This window comes from Apostichopus japonicus, chromosome 18, assembly GCF_037975245.1.
Source record: "Apostichopus japonicus isolate 1M-3 chromosome 18, ASM3797524v1, whole genome shotgun sequence".
Lineage (NCBI taxonomy): Eukaryota > Metazoa > Echinodermata > Holothuroidea > Aspidochirotida > Stichopodidae > Apostichopus > Apostichopus japonicus.
The window spans coordinates 19,672,821-19,693,480 of record NC_092578.1 but is presented as its reverse complement, the minus strand read 5'-3'; the positions used below and the strand labels follow the sequence as shown (position 1 = coordinate 19,693,480).

Here is a 20,660-nt window from a genome sequence, read left to right as displayed (position 1 = left end):
CTGTATGTACATATATGTAGGCCTACATACAGGGTGTATGTACATATATGTACATAGTCCCTGTATGTACATATATGAACATACACCCTGTATGTACATATATGTAGGCCTACATACAGGGTGTATGTACATATATGTACATACAGGGAGTATGTTCATATATATATGTAGGCCTACATACAGGGAGTATGTACATATATGTAGCCAGTTATGTGCTGATGGTTATGACACTTTAAACATATTAAAGACTTACTTGATGGCACAGAATGTTACTATGGTGATGACAAGGGCAAAAACTGACACCACACATCCAATGATACTCAGAACATCAAGAACAACATTATCGATATCTCCCTGTATGTCCTGTCATCAATTAAAAACAAAGAAAAACTAAATGAAATGACTATAGTCACACGCGGCAGTGATCAAACATGTGAACTAAAATCGTGATCAATTTGAACTATTGAAATAAAAGGTATATGAATCATATTGGAGCCAAATAAAAGCAATAGAAGGTTAAATTCTAAAGTATCAGTTTTGATCCTATGCTTAACTGGTGTTTGATGCTATGCTTAACTGGTGTTTGATGCTAAGATTAACTGGTGTTTGATGCTATGCTTAACTGATGTTTGATGCTATGCTTAACTGGTGTTGATGATATGCTTCACTGGTGTTTGATGCTATGCATGGTGTTTGATGCTATGCCTAACTGGTGTTTGATGCTATGCTTAACTGATGTTTGATGCTATGCTTAACCGATGTTGATGATATGCTTAACTGGTGTTTGATGCTATGCATGGTGTTTGATGCTATGCTTAACTGATGTTTGATGCTATGCTTAACTGGTGTTGATGCTATGCTTCACTGGTGTTTGATGCTATGCATGGTGTTTGATGCTATGCCTAACTGGTGTTTGATGGTATGCCTAACTGGTGTTTGATGCTATGCTTAACTGATGCTTGATGCTATGCTTAACTGGTGTTTGATGGTATGCCTAACTGGTGTTTGATGCTATGCTTAACTGATGCTTGATGCTATGCTTAAGTGGTGTTTGATGCTATGCTTAAGGAGTGTTTTATGCTATGCTTAACTGGTGTTTGATGCTATCCTTAAACTGGTGTTTGATGCTATGCTTAACTGATGCTTGATGCTATGCTTAACTGATGCTTGATGCTATGCTTAAGTGGTGTTTGGTGCTATGCTTAAGTGGTGTTTTATGCTATGCTTAACTGGTGTTTGATGCTATCCTTAAACTGGTGTTTGATGCTATCCTTAACTGGTGTTTGATGTTATGCTTAACTGGTGTTTGATGCTATGCTCAACTGGTGTTTGATGCTATCCTTAACTGAAGCTGAAGGAGTGGGTGTGGCCGTAGAGCCGTAAAAAGTTCAAACCACTCAAAAATGATGCCAGATAACATGAATGTTTACCAATTGTAAGCAATAAGTAACTTACAGTAAGTTTCAACTTTATACTGTTTCATTTTTAAAAGCTTTAATTAACCATGTAACACACAGACCCTCATGAAGAATTGATTGTCTCAATTTGGTTGAACATGCATACTTTTAGTAATGGAATGGCTCTCTACTTATATGTATATATCGTTCCTTAATTTATCTGACTGCCGAGATGCATTGCAATTTGTCTACTAGTAGTTAGGATCTGCAACACTATCATGAATGAGTTAAGCAAAGATAGAAACTACTACTACTACTAGAACTAGAAAAATAAAGCTCTCAGAGACACAGAAGCTTTCCCTGCATAAATTTCGATCACTTACCACAAGTATGGCGAAGTTTGTGAGATGATTACATCTACACTCTACAATAGGATCATCCGACTCATCATCTGGACCAGACGCCAACTCACACCCCTCTGAGGACCAACCCCCATACCCACCTGCCAACTGAAAATCCCAGAAAACACATCGCCTGTCATCACTAACACCCTTCAACTGAGAATGTCAAAGAAAAGGAAAACATTTCATCAATTTCATAATACCACAAATATTAAATTCTCATTACAATAAACTTCATAATACCACAACAGCTTGTATCAATTGCTCGTTATATTAAACTTTATAATACTACAACAGTTTATATAAATTGCTCGTTATAATAAACTTCACATGTTAACAGACGTTCCTTATCTTTATTCCAAACAAGAATCTAACATAAACTGCAATTTGTTTTTCACCTAACCTTTACTCGTATTTGGCTCAGACTCAAAGAGTAAATCTAGATCATAAACTATTAAGAGTGACAAACTTGCCACCAGTTTATGATACAGCTGCTTACTTGGCAGGCAAAGAATCGACTCCATGCATGTAAAGGACTCCTGAATGTCAAGAGCCCTCACGGCATTCTGTTCATAGTTACAGTTTGCATGATACATCATTACACTTAGTCTTTTGACCACAGTTGAAAACCAAAACAACAATTTTCATGATTTAATGTCAGAGTGACTTTCATGGGACCTGAGATTAAAGCATGAATGTCAATATTTATCTCAAGGCCTTCAGAGAGTTGGGGACTTGAAAAAGCTCTTGCTTCTTGGAAACATCCACAAATTACTGATAAAACTGTTTCTTATTCACTCACAGGCAATAAATGAAATCTTGTAACTACTGGACTGCTCAGGTTATCGATGTTCTTTCCTTCAATGGTTGCCCCGACGATGAGACTTTCAACCTCTTCTGTCTGGTTATCTCTGCTGGTAAAGAGATTACTTGTACGATGAATGAGGAAGGTCACAGGAACTGAATCTGATGCATCTGCAGTGTGTTGAAGGAAAAATAAACTTATAGTTATATATAGGTGTAGGCCTACTTATATATAACTATAAGATATGAACAGGCCTCAGCACAATATACTTATAGTATGAGGTTACATACTTATAGTATATAGCCTCAGCATAAAGGATAAACAGCATGTTATGTGGAAGCCCTCCCCCTCGAAAGCACATGACATCATCTCAAACACAGCCTATATTAAACAAAAACAGGCTGGATGTTTCTAAGATATTTGAAAGAATATCATTTCATGAGTTAATTTCTTAGATACACAAAGAGCACTCCACAGAGGCCTTGAGGTAATCACACATAGCACTGATATCACCATATATGTGATCTGATATTTCTTTACCATACTAGATGTCATCTAGCAGAAATATTGGGAGTGTTATAGAGGCCTTGCGGTTATTACACATAGCACTGATCAGCATATATGTGATCTGATATTTCTTTACCATACTGGATGTCATCTAGCAGAAATATTGGGAGTGTTATAGAGGCCTTGAGGTAATCACACATAGCACTGATCAGCATATATGTGATCTGATATTTCTTTACCATACTGGATGTCATCTAGCAGAAATATTGGGAGTGTTATAGAGGCCTTGCGGTTATTACACATAGCACTGATCAGCATATATGTGATCTGATATTTCTTTACCATACTGGATGTCATCTAGCAGAAATATTGGGAGTGTTATAGAGGCCTTGCGGTTATTACACATAGCACTGATCAGCATATATGTGATCTGATATTTCTTTACCATACTGGATGTCATCTAGCAGAAATATTGGGAGTGTTATAGAGGCCTTGCGGTTACTATACACATAGCACTGATCAGCATATATGTGATCTGATATTTCCTTACCATACTGGATGTCATCTAGCAGAAATAGTGGGAGTGTTATAGAGGCCTTGCGGTTATTACACATAGCACTGATCAGCATATATATGTGATCTGATAATATCTTTACCAAACTGGATGTCATCTAGCAGAGTTATTGGGAGCGTTATAGAGGCCTTGACGTCATCAAACAGAGATGGATCAATGCCTCTGTAGGTATCTGTTAGACTTTCTTTCAAGTTGCCTCTGATGGTTCGCTCATCAGAGTTGAAAAAATTCCCAAATGTCATCTCAGATGAAAAATATTCTTTGTCAGCTGTAAACGCTATGGCACCAACAAATCCTCGCACATCTGTAAAGTTCACATCATCCCCTCCTTGATGTAAATTTGTCAGCTGGTTTTCCAAGGCTTGCAGAATTCGTGAGGGTGCTTCCACTGAAACACTCTCCTCATAGGCATTCTCCTCCAAATCTAGAACATTATCAACAATCTCGACAGTGTTACTGGTTACCTGTAAACATGAAATGTAATCATTATTGTTACATTAACTGATTTATAAACACGCTAAGAATTGACAACTAATCAAATTAAGAACGGCTTGGTCTTTAAGTTGCCATAACGATGACATTTACAATTGTTGCTTAATTAATGGCAAGTTATTACCAATGTTGTGAAAATGTTTGTGTTCAAACTAATGAAGAGAGCTTATATATATTATTGGTGACCTAGGCTGTGACCTAGGCTGTTATAGGTGGTTTACTCACTGAATCATCATTTGATGCTTCTTTACACACCTTAGTGTGACCATTTGTGTTTCTTTCAAGAATTTCTTAGTTTAACTTAAAAACCTTCAAGGTAATAAATTTCATTTCAAATTACCTCTGGCGATGAGCTGTTCACATTAGTTATTATCTTGAGGAGTTCTGCAACATGATCCAGATCTCCACCATCAAGATCAACAGTTCCAGTGACATCAGCCACGTCACGAGACACCTGTGTCACATTATCCGCTGTGACTGGATTGTTTTCCAAAGTCTATAAATGGAATCATAATGTAAGAGACACAGACACAGCCTGCTAGGAAGCAACTGATAATAAAGTTGAAGCTCAAAAGAAATATCTGTTTTGATAGAATAAAATTGAGCCATGATAAGCTATAAAGGCATTGACCTCTCAGGCTGTTCTGAGCTGTAATTAGCTCTATTAATTAGTGATTTAGTCATGCAGTGATTTAGCCTTGCATACTCAGATACAGTCAAATAAACACATACATTTGTCAAGCTGTCAATGTTCACTTCCACTGACAATTAAGAACAAGCAAGCAGATGTTAATTCTTTTAAGTCTCAATATGTGTTTGCTGATGAATTTTTGAAAAAAAAACTTCCAAAGCAGATTCAATGTTTCTTATTCTAAATGCACTCTGAACAGGTGGGTTTCATGCCCTGATTGGCGTATGATCTGTTGGACGGGGCTTGCAAATTTTGATTGAAGTTTGTAGAATCGACAGACTCTTAAGACAGTTAATAAATCTGGTGAATTTTAGTTAGCTCAAAATGTTTAACGACAGATAACTCAATACAAATGATGAACATTGATATGTAAGTTGCATAGAACAGTGTCATTTTCACTAAGCTTTTAGTGCAGTAAGCTGGAAAGGTTGAAGTTTAAATTTGAATTTCTACATCCTGAATTTCATGTTACATATGGCTCCTTATAACACAAAAGTTGGTAACCACATACCCTTTGTTCAATAGATGACAAGAGACACATTTCATGGAGGTTGAAGTTAAACACCATCTCCATGCAAGTTAATTTAACTAATCATAATTACCCAACAATCTATAGGTAACACAATATGATTGCACACTGATGAAGTAAGATATTCTCGTTATTATCAAGAAATCGTTGGAAGAGCAAACATATGTTGCCATCATGAGAACTCATTCAGTGCTGTAATCATGCAGGAATTTAGGTCCAAAGCTTGTAGCAACTGAACTATCAAGCCCTTAGTTGTTGGGCAATCCTAACTTATCTTATCTATGATAGAGTTATGTGTAAGCAGATACAGAGAACTTTAATCTGCTAGTTTTAAATGCTAGCAATTGATAGTCAGTTACCTCTACAAGAGTCTCAAGAATATCTGTGTCTTCTTCACTCTCCTCTCCATCGAAGCAGTTGTTCAAGACAGGATCCTGCCAGACACTAGGAGACACAAAATTACCTGTGCACATCCTTGTAGCCCTCGGAGATCCCCCTTAAGAAAACAAATGGTCACATAACTCATGGTCACATGGTTCACATGAGTCACAGTAAATATGGTCACATAACTCATGGTCACATGAGTCACAGTAAATGGTCACGTAACTCATGGTCACATGAGTCACAGTAAATGGTCACGTAACTCATGGTCACATGGTTCACAGTAATTGGTCACATAACTCATGGTCACATGGTTCACATGAGTCAATAGTCGAATAACTCATGGTCACATTAGTCACAGTAAATAGTCACATAACTCATGGGCAAATAGTTTATGGTTACATGATTCACAGTAAATGGTCACATAACTCATGGTCACATGGTTCACATGGTTCATGGTCACATCCATGGGCACATAGTTCATGGTTCGCAGTTTGTTCTATTGATTAGAAATGATACAGCTCAGTCTAAAATTACTGTTTCTGATAGATATACAATGAACACATACAATGTAATGGTCTAAAGTTATAAGGCAAAGGGTTTGTGAAACCACAAACAAGTCATTCTTAGCACAGTTACAGCATCTAGATTAATATGTTTCCTGTTATAAAGAGGGATGGCCAAAAGTATTGCAACAAAAGTTTGTTTTGGCAGTCGGTCAATTCAACCTTGACTGGTTACAGCACCTACATTTAGCTGCATATCCATATTCTAGCTATTAACGAAAAGGGATATTATGCAACACTTTCATGCAGATTATCTTTGTGACCTTAATTTGCACATAATTCTGATTGAGCCTAATCAAGTCACGTATGAGAGCTGCTTATTAGTTGGTCATCTTGTGTTTAGAAAGCTACAAACACACATTTAAAAACACACTAACCCAACAAGACAAGTTGATAGCATATATAGTTTACTTAATTGCCTAGCTAACTATGATTAAAGAACTTAAGTTACCTCAATATGATTGAATGGACCGTGGTCATCATTTAAAAGTGGACTCGCATTTTATAAAATGAGTATTTTCAAGGAAAGCTCAACTAGATTCCAGATTTAATGAAAAGATATAAGTGTTACCTGTGGTAGTATATCCCGGGCACAGCTCCACTGACTGGGCAGTCTGGGATATCTCAGATTTTAGGAATGTTAATTGACCAGCCAAAGTGTTATTAAGACCCTGTGCCGCACAAAATGCTAAAGGAAAAAATAAAGAAATATTTATAGTCTTTATAGTATTAATTGGCACCTGGACTGAGGGCTGGATAAAATATTTTGCTGTAGTCATTCCGATACATATGATTGAGTGTGTGCATGCATCTTTGAGCTTTAAAGCCTAGCTGGTTTATATATAGCCTTGTGAACAGACACTAGATGTACCAACACATAAGTCTATGGTGCTAGCTAGTGTAGGTCAGTACTAATTAACTGCAGATACCACTTGTCATAAAGTTGCACCCTTTGGGAAATGAAATATTACTTGTTTTGTTTTAACACAATTTAACATAATATTAATAGAGAGAGTTGATTGCACAATATATTGGTATTTAGTGTTTCAGTGTTTAAAATTGCACATGTGTGACTTTGGAGATCAAAGAGGATATAAAGGTCAAATTAAATCCCATTTCTTGAGAACTGATTGATGTCAACACTTACAAGTACTTTGGAAGGAAACAGACTGGTTATCAATAGTTATATTGTTCCCAATAGATCCGAGGAGATATTCAACCAAAGTATTCTTTGCCTCCTCCACTGTTGCAGCCATCGCCAGGGTTACTAGTGCTTCAACTACAAAACCGCCAGACCTTTGAACTATGACATCAGTAATATCTTCAATATCTGCAGACTCCAAGAGGGATGATGCAATCTAATGACAAACATAAGAAAGCAAAAAAAATGTAATATTAAGGATATTTAATGGAAGTTGTGATCATTTTCTGTAAACCTGCAGCATAAACAATTCAAGTTCTTGGCTGGCTTGAAAAATCAGTTTGATTAGAAATGACAGAGCAGTAATCAATTATAAAGCAAATGAATTGTTTCAAAATTAATAAAATTGACTAGAGACAAATGATCCCTCACTTGGGGACAATAAAATATTCCATGCAGATTACAACAGCTAGTCTATCTAAATTATGTTGCCCCTGTTTTCAAGTGTTGTTTACTTGAAATTGCCAAGAACGTATATTGATGAAAACTTGTAACCAGTACGGAGAGCCAAACGTTCCATAAATGTCGAAAAAGAAAGTGAAGTGTCGAAGTTAATATATATATGTCCAATTCGATATCAACATGTTACAATTCGATATCAACATGTTACAATTCCATATGAACATGTCGAAACAAAATACAATATGTCATTGCGTCTATCAACATGTAAAATGCAACATCAGCATGTCGACAACTTGTAACAGCATGACACGTACTACACTGGTCATGTCAACATTGCTTGCTAGATACAATATTGATGTCATGCTATAATTTTGGAACATCGGCGCGCCATTGTTTTGTTAATGCCCAAAACTGTACGTCAAGATTTATATGAGAATGCCCAAAACTTGTGTCAGCATGTTGAGAGAAGGAAATAAAATATTCAAGCCAAAGGGATCACGTTGATGCCTTAGTGCAATTTTTGGGCCCTTTTTTCGATTTACTGCAAATTTATCCTCTACCATGGCCCAGACAACCTCAAGGGTCCATGGCCCACCCATGATTTAATCATGTGCAAAGACACAAGGATAATTCCTGTAGTTGCATTGGACCCTTTATACATTGGAGAAACCAAAAAATACCATCTACGACTTTTATCTCTACCGGGCCCCAGACAACAGCCATAAAGGGCCTATGGCCCACACATGATTTGATTATGTTAACAAAAAGCAGGATAACTCTTTTAGAGGTGTTGGCTCTATTGAACATTGCGGTATTCAAAAATACCAACGAATTCATATTTTAACTGTAACAGGGCCCATGCAGCAACCTCAAAGGCCCAATTGCCCACACAGGAATTAATCATGTAAAAATAGACAAAGGTATTTTGTTTCGACATGTTCATATGGAATTGTAACATATATTGTATTGGACATATATATATATTAACTTAGACACGTCACTTTCTTTTTCGACATTTATGGAACGTTTGGCTCTCCGTAAACTGGGCCAGAAATGACTTGACTGCCATCATTAAGGCATGATGTCACAAGGGCAAATGTTTTGAATATGTCATTTTAATAATATTGGATGAATTTGACATTACAATCTTCCCTGCCTATAGCTAATACTACCAGAATCCCTGAGAGATTGAATATCTTACTAAGTTGGTAATGCTAGCCATACTGCATGCTCCTCTGCACAACTTCATGATTAAACATAGGCTATTGTGTTATATTTCAGTGGTCAAGCCAACTTCACACACAGGAGTGCTGGCAATTAGAGCACTTGTGTCTACAATCATAGGGTGACTGGTCAATTTAATTAGGTGTGCTCAAGAATGAATCCTCATGGCAGTATTTGGGGTAGTTTATGCTATCAAGTAACAATTAGTGATGCTCAAGTGAAGTTGAGGACTGTTTTTCTTCGAGGCAGGCTTGACTGTCAGGGACAATTATGCAGGTAGGGCTTTACATATTATGCAATATTTTAGATGGGAGTATCCTCTTAATAAAAAAACAACTTTTAGATATACTATTTCACTGTAATCAAGAAACATTATTTTTCCAAATGATTCACTCACTCTGTGGTTGCTATAAAGATAAAATCATAGACACTATGAAGTAAAAAGATTCAAAAACTGACCAGATACAAAAAGAAATTTTCAGCAAAGTTTTCAAAATAATAATTAGTTTTCTCACCAGTTGTCAACTCCTTTATTTCTTGATAATATTATCTTCATATAGTCTAATGGAGTTATTAATATCCTTCATAGTTATTTATCTGTTGCCATGCCTTGTAATTGATACACCCTTCTGCTCTACAGATACATATATAAAACCATCTGACTGAATTCAACTATGCATTTATTGTCTGCAGGATCATCTGGGGGAGTGAATAAAGATGATTGGCTAGCACATTCTTAATTGACAACATTTTGTATCAAGTAGATATGAATTCTTTTAAATGACAAATATTTGATGTACATTAAAACGTACCCCTTCTTGAACAACACTAATATTGGCACTGAAGAAAGTGCTGGTTGGGTCAGCTATCTCATCAGAATAAACCAGATTGTCAAACCTCATCTCCAGTAGATATGTGTCTCTGTCTTCAGGAGTAACCAAATAAGAGAATGAATTATAACATACAAGACATGATACAACTCAAGTTGCTAGCATAAAGAAGGTATCAAATTAACTAAACTAAAACCTCATTAACATACAGAGCTGTGTAGAGATTTGAATCTTGAACTATGACCCTTTAACATTAAAATCTATTTTTAAATTACCGCATCAAAACAACGGTACTGCTTCACCAGCAATTTTAAACATCTCTTCATGCTTGCTATCCTCAGTTTTGATCTTATCAACTTATTAAAGTAACATTTCTATATGATTCCTCTAATGAACAGTGAGTACATCACACCTCAGTACCACTCCCTGCTCCACTGAAGCCTAAACCTAGATCTGGAAACTGGTACAGAGTTACAGAGTTAAAGGGTGTGAAGGCTCGCGCAAAAAGAAACGTCTAATGCCGGTAATCTGGCCTAGTTTCAAATGAGGTGTAACAGAAGTGTTAGACACCACCATCGATCCCAGAAATTACAAACACAGATTGCTACCATCGGTAATAAGACACTAGTGTACATGCAGTCAGTACATACAGCTGCGGTCAATACCCACAGTACTGTGTACATAGCAGCGTGGACATATCAGGTCTAGATAAAAGATAACAAGGTATCACGTTTTATTACTGTACTGTCTGCATTTTGTAGCGACACGAACAAAACGTCACTTGCAAGCAACGGAAAGTTAACTTTTTCAGATGGCCACACATGGTTTGGGCAGAGACTTCAATGCCTTTAAAGTACATGTACTCTAGATATATATGTTGGATAATTTGTTTTATATTATTCAATTTCACTTTGGCTTTTGATTAAATATAAAATACCTAACAACAAAACTAGTACTGGGTCACTGTCTGCAAAAGAATCTCCATAAGCTCCACCTCCCTGAGCTCTGCAGAAATAAAATCCCTGATCTCTTGCATCAAGGTCAGAGAAGCTTAAGACATTGCCTGTGATGGATGTAGGATTATCTCCATTTAATCCCTTCTTGTACCATATGATACTAGCTGTATAGTCTCCCTCACAGCTAGTGTGCAAGGAACCACCAGCTGGAGATGCTAACATCTGGTCAGGGTGCACTGTGATGGCAGGCTCTGTAGAATAAACCAGGAGAAAATACTCTACGATAATGTCATTACATTAGTGAAGGTCATCGTTTTACATCTCGACAGGATTAATGCGGAGTGAGAAATAATTGAACTACACTGGCTACTGTATTAAGCAGGCTGTGAATTAAGCTTCCAATAAACTACCATAGATGTACTATATGTGATTAAACCAAACATTCAAACAAACTGACCTGGAAATTACTAAACAAGTTTGAAAAGAGCAAGTATATTTAAAAGAATATTGAACAACATTGAGATTCCAACCAATAACGGAATAAAGTTGCAATCCCATTTCACAATGCTAACAATGGAATCCATGCAATAACTTTCATACTGTGTGGACAACAAATTAGTTTCATGATATGTGATTGTTTGCCCATGCATGCACCCCTCCCCCTACTATCAATACTACCTTCTGATTGTTTGCCCATGCATACACCCCTCCCCCTACTATCATTACTACTCTAGCTTCTGATTGTTTGCCTATGCATACACCCCTCCCCCTACTATTATTACTACTATACCTTCTGATTGTTTGCCCATGCATACACCCCTCCCCCTACTATCAATACTACTATACCTTCTGATTGTTTGCCTATGCATACACCCCTCCCCCTACTATCAATACTATTCTAGCTTCTGATTGTTTGCCCATGCATACACCCCTCCCCCTACTATCATTACTACTATACCTTCTGATTGTTTGCCCATGCATACACCCCTCCCCCTACTATCATTACTACTATACCTTCTGATTGTTTGCCTATGCATACATCGCTCCCCCTACTATCAATACTACTATACCTTCTGATTGTTTGCCCATGCATACACCCCTCCCCCTACTATCATTACTACTCTAGCTTCTGATTGTTTGCCCATGCATACACCCCTCCCCCTACTATCATTACTACTATACCTTCTGATTGTTTGCCCATGCATACACCCCTCCCCCTACTATCATTACTACTCTAGCTTCTGATTGTTTGCCCATGCATACACCGCTCCCCCTACTATCAATACTACTCTAGCTTCTGATTGTTTGCCCATGCATACACCCCTCCCCCTACTATCATTACTACTCTAGCTTCTGATTGTTTGCCCATGCATACACCCCTCCCCCTACTATCATTACTACTCTAGCTTCTGATTGTTTGCCCATGCATACACCGCTCCCCCTACTATCAATACTACTCTAGCTTCTGATTGTTTGCCCATGCATACACCCCTCCCCCTACTATCATTACTACTCTAGCTTCTGATTGTTTGCCCATGCATACACCCCTCCCCCTACTATCATTACTACTCTAGCTTCTGATTGTTTGCCCATGCATACACCCCTCCCCCTACTATCATTACTACTATACCTTCTGATTGTTTGCCCATGCATACACCCCTCCCCCTACTATCATTACTACTCTAGCTTCTGATTGTTTGCCCATGCATACACCCCTCCCCCTACTATCATTACTACACTAGCTTCTGATTGTTTGCCCATGCATACACCCGTCCCCCTACTATCATTACTACTATACCTTCTGATTGTTTGCCCATGCATACACCCCTCCCCCTACTATCATTACTACTATACCTTCTGATTGTTTGCCTATATGCATACACCCCTCCCCCTACTATCATTACTACTATAGCTTCTGATTGTTTGCCTATGCATACACCGCCCTCCCCCTACTATCATTACTACTATACCTTCTGATTGTTTGCCTATATGCATACACCCCTCCCCCTACTATCATTACTACTATAGCTTCTGATTGTTTGCCTATGCATACACCCCTCCCCCTACTATCAATACTACTATACCTTCTGATTGTTTGCCCATGCATACACCCCTCCCCCTACTATCATTACTACTATAGCTTCTGATTGTTTGCCCATGCATACACCCCTCCCCCTACTATCAATACTACTATACCTTCTGATTGTTTGCCCATGCATACACCCCTCCCCCTACTATCATTACTACTATACCTTCTAATTGTTTGCCCATGCATACACCCCTCCCCTACTATCAATACTACTATACCTTCTAATTGTTTGCCCATGCATACACCCCTCCCCCTACTATCAATACTACTATACCTTCTAATTGTTTGCCCATGCATACACCCCTCCCCCTACTATCAATACTACTATACCTTCTGATTGTTTGCCCATGCATACACCCCTCCCCCTACTATCATTACTACTATACCTTCTAATTGTTTGCCCATGCATACACCCCTCCCCTACTATCAATACTACTATACCTTCTAATTGTTTGCCCATGCATACACCCCTCCCCCTACTATCAATACTACTATACCTTCTAATTGTTTGCCCATGCATACACCCCTCCCCCTACTATCAATACTACTATACCTTCTGATTGTTTGCCCATGCATACACCCCTCCCCCTACTATCATTACTACTATTACTACTACTGCCACAATGTTGGTTCTTTCCATCAGGGATCAGACTACACATAGAAATGATATTTGAGTCCAAGGAAATTATAGGTTATCAGTATTTGCCATAGGTTACCAATAATTGTTTTTGTTCTACAAATACAAATCATTCAAGAGAAAGGGTTAACTTTAATGTCATTAATTTTCTTCTTGTTGTTGTAGGATTTGCTGTGATTGGGTTCAGTAATACAAAAGTGAAAGCATGACCACAGCTGACCATTTTTGGACAATCTATCATATTTTAGGGCTACACAGATGACCTTTAAATTGCATTCTTGAAGGTCACTGTTAATGCAACTTTAGTCTGCCATTTCTTTGAGACTTCAAATCTTGTTTTGAACTTGAAATGAATATTTGATTTGGATTTTATGGGGTTACCTCCTAATGCATTGACAGGGCATTTGCTGATAGCTTCAAGGCGAACCCAAGGCTTCTTTTCTTCGAGCTCTGGAATAAAAAGTTGATTTGGACAGCTCATGTCTATGACTTTCCTGAATTCATCCAAACTGCAAGATACATTACACTCGAGGAATCCCACCTCCATAGTTAGGTCTGGTTGGTTATTTCCACCACTTCCATCATAACTATAGTCCGCAAAACCCAGATCTTGGCTCAGTATATTCACAGCTCTTACATCAACAGTCAGTTCAGTTCTGCCCAATATCAATAGAGGGGGTAGTACAGTAACTCTAGCATCCCCCTTCGACTGATTACAGGTAATTCTCTCATACACATTTGTGTGCAACAGGTTTCCAAATCCTCGTTTGAATCTTTCCATCCGGTCTCGGTTAATGGATCTGATTTCAATCTCTAAATCCAAGACTGCAGGCCTATTCTGGTCTATTTCTAGTGATGCACAAGGTATTTTAATGTTGTATAGTACTGTCCCATCAGCAGCTGAGATAATGTTACCAATGTTGAAAACTTCATTTATAACTGACATACAAGCTTCTACAGATGCAGTATCTGTCAAAGCTGTTTGACACTGAGGAGAATCTGAAATTAAAAACACAGAGGATACAATCATTTAGAATTATTGAAATGGCATTGCATGAATTGGTATGGTTATTATAAAACTTACTGGTTTATATATTTACGAGTGACCCACTTACCTGTCTCCCCACAACCTAAGCACCGCATTCTACCGTGTCTAGTATGCCCTGGTAATCTTTTAACACTGTACACCCTCACTGACCCTTGTGACCTCCTTCATTTTGAGACCACTTCTTCCCAAAGTGGCCCCTGACGCCTCCAGGCGGAGGGTGGAACCCACCCCGAACAGTCGGGGTGGGGGTCCGCCCTCCGTCACCCCGTAGGCGTGCCTCCCCCTACACTTACAGAGGCCTAATTGAACAAGGGGACGAGGCCCATACTACCTTAGATGGTAAAGAGTAACCTGGTATACCAAACTAAGGAAACAACACTCACTGATAGACAAGTAGCCGCAGGCGACCCAGGGGGTGGCGATGTCTATCGACGAGAACACGAGTGGAGGAGTCATGACCGCGCTCCCCCGTCCGGCTGCGTCCCACCTCCCTCGGGGGAGGGTGGCAGGAAATGGAGACAGGTAAGTGGGTCACTCGTAAATATATAAACCAGTAAGTTTTATAATATTTACTTCGTTCCCCACTTACCTGTCTCCCCACAACCTAAGCACCGAGTGGCACTGCCTGATGGTGGGAGGCCCAAGGGGTGGGACCCCCGGAGCTCGTACCATCGAGCGACCAAAGCCAAACCGGCCTGTGATATGTCCGATAAGTAGCAGGCGACAAAGCAATTGGAGTCTTCCACGCCGTCGTCTTGCAGATGTCCACTATCGGAAAGCCTGCGAACAGGGCTGTAGAAGCAGTGAAACCCCTGCTGTTGTGAGCCATGGATCTGCCTGGACCTGTAACCAGAGGGTGGATGGTTTCCACCAAACAGCGGGACAAGGTATCCTCCCAGGATGCTGAGTGGGGCACTCGAAGGAGGAAGAACAGAGATGTCGAAGTACCCAAGAGATCTTGTGTTCTGTTGAGGTACCACTTCAGTGCCCTAACGGGAAACCATACTGTAGTCTGTTCTCGGGGATCAAAGAGGTCTTGATCTCTGGGATGATGATGTCTCCCGGTAGGAGAGCCCAAACCTGGTTCTAGCGAAGAAGGAGGGGTCGAGAACTATCAGCACCCCACAAACCGTAGAACTGAAGGCACCTTAGTCAAGGCGTGCCGTTGTTGCCTGGCGTGGAGCCGTAGAGGAAGCCCCTGATGGAAGGCAGCAATAGCCGAACGATAGTTCTTGATTGTCGAAACCCTGCCTCCCTTCTTGGAACAGTGTGAGTAAGGAGTCGGCGATCAAGGTTAGAAAGGCCATGGTAGGCAGAGTCTGTCTCGTTCGGCATACTCCGAATCTCCGTAGGCAGAAAACGTAAGTCGCCATGGTTGTTCTCACTCTGGCGGCCAAAGTCCTTTCTGTCTAAGGGAACACCAGACAATTTCCAGGCATCTAATTGTAGGCCCTTGCTGTCCGGGTGAGCCAGCGCCCCTGTCTATGGGACAACCGACTCCGGCAGGAACGCCGGCTCGTCCGCGAGGAGCTGGAGAACTTTTGCCTGAACTAGGGTCAGCGGGGCCACTATGATGGCTGATCATGCAAAGAGGGGGAAGATGTAAGCTTCCGGTCCGTTTCGCGACAGGGACCTGGCGTTATGTGGAAGGCCTGCGGGTGGGACCGCCTGAAACAAAGATGAGCCGCCCATTGTTGCCCTGTGTTGCAATCAGGTCTATCAGAGATCTGCCGAACATGTGGTAAAACCTTCCTTCATGTTCGTTGCGAAAGGGTCCACTCGTCGGGGTGGAGCTGTCCCCTGGGCATAGCATCGAAGTAAATAAAGCAATATTTTGTGTTGCAGTTATACAAAATATATACCATATTAAATATCTATATACCAAGATACATATTAGAAAGTTAACCTAAAACCTACAAACTGACAAGATGAAATTATATATCAACTTGGATTAAGCAGAAACAATAAATTCATTATTTAAAAGTTGTCGTAAACTTTCTCTCTATGATAGCTAGTGAAAAGCTTGTAACTTCAAAGAGGGATCATAATATTTTTAACAAACATATTCAGAGGCAGACTGCAAAGAGAGAAAGATGGGGGGGGGGGGATAAATAAATTTTCAAAAACATCTTTAGACAATTCAATAAGTAATATGTTATAGTTATAATTTGGAGTATCAAAATGTTTGTGTAACCAGCATCTCTTATTTACATTGAAGGGTGTGGAAATATGAGATTAATATCATCTCTTAGTGAAAAATTTGAAGGTTATTGAATATTTGAGTAATATATGACTGACTGCAATGTTGCAGGTTGACACTGTAGTGAAGTGAAATTTTGTAGTGTGCACCCGTTGTATTTACATGTCTTACGTAATAGTTCGTAACAGTCAGTTGTAGCGTTAGTTGTTTCCACGTGTATTGTTCAGTTCTGTATACGTCGTTTTAATGGCAGCATCGTCCCTGCAGAGCTCCGGGGCTTCGCCTAGTTATCCCTTTCATAATTTGTTAATTTTTACTTAATCTGGATCGTTAATTGTCCAGAAATACTCTATATCCTTACTACCTGGAGTCCGTGAGGAGATGTCACCCTTCTCAGAGGCAGGATGCCTCATGCAGGTTTTTGGATGGTTTGGCATCTGGCTCGAAGTCATTGGTTTCCAAGATGGCGGACCTACTACAGTATAGCGAGCTAGCGTTGATGGAGTCTCGATGTCCGCGAGCATGGAGAGCTTCCTGTACCGCGAGCGAAGAGTCTTCTTCTTCTTTATCGCGAGCGAGCTGACTTCAGTGTAGTAAGAGTTTAAGTCATACATATTATTATTGTGTTTAAATGCCGTACGTACCCTTATTGTAAGTTGATCGAATAGTAGTTGTAATTGTTGCTCCTCTGGCTAGGTTGTACTTGACCGTACAGAGTACGTATGTTAGGTTGTGTTTTGGACCTTGGTCCTATGGGTTTATAGCGTGCGTTGTGTACACTGTGTAGATCAGTGGTTGTGTATTGTTAAGCACGTGTTAGTATTGCGTACCTTTTATACTGTGGTGTTACAGTACAGGTATATATTGAGTTTTAGTATACTGTAGAGTGACAGTACCGGTTAGGTTGAGTTTATATCCAGAGAGTTATTAACAGTTACGTGTAGTATACAGAAAGTAATTGAAAGTTTATTTATTGTATTGTACTGATTGTTGACAGTTCAGTTGTATTGGAAGATTATTTATTGTACCTGTATTTGAGTATTATACTGCTCGCAGTGTAAAGAGCGTATACTATATTTGTATTTTGTATCTTGAACATGATTGTTACTGTTGGTCACTATAGAGTTGTCTCAGAGCTTGTCCTTCTAATCTTAGCCTTTATGGATAGCTATGGAGTGCCAAGTCTCTTGAGAGTTTGTGGGTTCAGGAGGTGTAAATTCCTGCTGTCTAGGAACAGTACGGTGGAAAGGCCTATAATGAGCTGCAGCGGCATTAGTTGCCCTAGGCTGGCCATTATGAAGGTGTTAAATTCCTCGCCTGGTGACAAACGTTTATTATTATTTATGCAGTTTATTTCATAATGTTCATTTTACATTATTCTTGATACACTTTATACATTTTTATACTGTACTGTACGAGTGCTATGTCGTATTGCAGGGTGATATTATTGAGTATTTATGGTACAGATAGAGTTCTGTAATTGGTATATATTTCACAATTGGAGCATAGGTTCTGTGAATATTTCGTAGTTTCCAAGTATAGATTTTTCCCCGAGTAAGGATAGTTTTAATTAAGATAGTAAAGAGTCCTTTAAGCCAGTTAAGAGTTTATATCAAGCCATTTAATACTGTCATGTGTCATGACTTATTGTTCATTTGTATATTTTCATTATCATTTTCATAGAGTTTGTAATAAATAGTCAGCCGTTGTTTCAACGCAAGAACACTCTTGCCTCCTCATTGATCACTTATGAGTTCGAAGCGAAGGACCCCCAACCGGTAATTTCCCCCCGCAATCCGCGGTTCGCTTCAACACAAAATCACAACCTAATAAATACAGAAAGAAAAGACAACCAGCTCTTAATAATGGCATATATTTATCTGGCCATCTCCATTATTTCTCTTTTTTTGAATTGAAATTGATTTGGCTACATGTTTGCATAAACATGAAAGTAATTTTTTGTTCGCTTTCAGATATTATAAATTAAAGAGGTGAATTCTCTCTTTTTGCTTTTGTGTTGTTACATGGTATATGAAGGTATGTGGCAAGTATATAACTGATTTGTAGAAAAGACATGTGATAACAGTTTGTATAACCTTTGACCTTTCTCCATCTGACTGGAACCCTGAAACAGTTCATTGATACTAACCTATGAGGCTCACTTGTACTGTTTTCTCTTGAAGTAAACTTCCTTGGGATGCCCTGCATGTAACCCTTCAGAAAGATGAGAATTTAAAAAAAGAGAAGGTTGTTAACTGACATAGACACTGTATTCATGGTACTGTATACAGGTATGTAAAAACCTAAAATAAAATATGACAGCAGTTATTGTTCAGAAAATCCTTACAAAAGAGTATCTGTACAATATGCAATTGATGTAGGAAGGAGGATGAGAAGATGCAGAATGGCAGTGTGAAGGAATCTGTAATTAGCTGAGGTTTCAAATATTTACACATTTACTTGAATTCAATTACAAAATATTTCATCAATATCACATATATGAGAACTATAGATCAAAGGTCATGAATATGCAATGTTTTGTAATTTAGATATTTTCCTTCCTTTTTTTTCCGAAACCGACTTTGTATTAATATCTGCTGATGAACAAACTGACTCATTCTTCGCTTACATTTTACTCCCCATACACAAATCCAATCCTATCAAAACTTGTAATAAACAAGAAACAAATCTTTGCATTGCAGGGATCTGGACTATTTTCTAACAAAATGACACAGTTTGTTGGTAAACAGACCATTTGTCATAGCTACATCCTAATATTTTTAATTTGAGATTTTGAGGGATAAGATCACACTAAATATGGTATATACTCACATGTTACCTTCAGCAACATTAAACATATGTTTGCCCAATTCAAGCAAAAACATGGAGCGGGATCCCAGTATGTTCAACGTGCATGCCTGCCTTTTAGCATATATCAACCAAATCTAGACCCATAGGTGAATTATGTAACCAGAAAGACACTCATTTGCCTAGCTAAGCTGTTAGCATATCAAACTCATGAGAAACAACTGCTCCAGTATCAGATGTACGTGACACATCACAGCTTTTATTTTTCTCAAAAACTCACCGTGAAAATGTTTCTGAACTTGAAAGTTGTATCTTTATGATTGATGCTCCGACAGCGAGAAATTGCTGGGGATTTGATTCCAAGCTGCTGTCCTGCAGCCAGGTGATATGCGGTGTGGGATACCCTTCAGCCACACAAATGACTACATAAGGATATCCAGGGGTCACTGATGCATTCTGGGACAGGAAGGTAATCCTAGGTGCTTCTATATAGTGAAAAACACAATGACAGATATGAAGGATGGATACAGTCACTGAATAAAACTTATATAACTCTTAAAGTATGCTGCTATAATTCTACACAATCACTGATGCATTCTGGGACAGGAAGGTAATCCTGGGTGCTTCTGTGTAGTGAAAAACACCATGACAGATATGAAGGATGGATACAGTCAATAAATAAAACTTGTATAACTCTTAAAGTATGCTGCTATAATTCTACACAATCACTGATGCATTCTGAGACAGGAAGGTAATCCTGGGTGCTTCTGTATAGTGCAAAACACCATGACAGATATGAAGGATGGATACAGTCAATAAATAAACCTTGTATAACTCTTAAAGTATGCTGCTATAATTCTACACAATCACTGATGCATTCTGGGACAGGAAGGTAATCCTAGGTGCTTCTGTGTAGTGAAAA

General features: G+C 38.9%; 1 protein-coding gene across 4 annotated transcripts in view; it reads right to left on the bottom strand.

Annotated features, from left to right (window-relative positions):
• Positions 1-20,660, bottom strand: part of LOC139959020 (uncharacterized) — a 50,792-nt gene that overhangs the window by 6,868 nt on the left and 23,264 nt on the right. For all 4 annotated transcript variants that reach the window (XM_071956526.1, XM_071956528.1, XM_071956527.1 and 1 more), the window contains 13 exons: positions 20,019-20,223; positions 19,080-19,144; positions 14,064-14,681; positions 10,938-11,207; positions 9,983-10,095; positions 7,491-7,701; positions 6,915-7,031; positions 5,756-5,892; positions 4,517-4,672; positions 3,767-4,148; positions 2,601-2,773; positions 1,781-1,954; positions 254-363 (listed from right to left, as the gene is read on the bottom strand). In XM_071956526.1, coding sequence (XP_071812627.1) covers positions 254-363; positions 1,781-1,954; positions 2,601-2,773; positions 3,767-4,148; positions 4,517-4,672; positions 5,756-5,892; positions 6,915-7,031; positions 7,491-7,701; positions 9,983-10,095; positions 10,938-11,207; positions 14,064-14,681; positions 19,080-19,144; positions 20,019-20,223 — 2,731 coding nt within the window. The remainder of the gene's footprint in view (positions 1-253; positions 364-1,780; positions 1,955-2,600; positions 2,774-3,766; positions 4,149-4,516; positions 4,673-5,755; positions 5,893-6,914; positions 7,032-7,490; positions 7,702-9,982; positions 10,096-10,937; positions 11,208-14,063; positions 14,682-19,079; positions 19,145-20,018; positions 20,224-20,660) is intronic.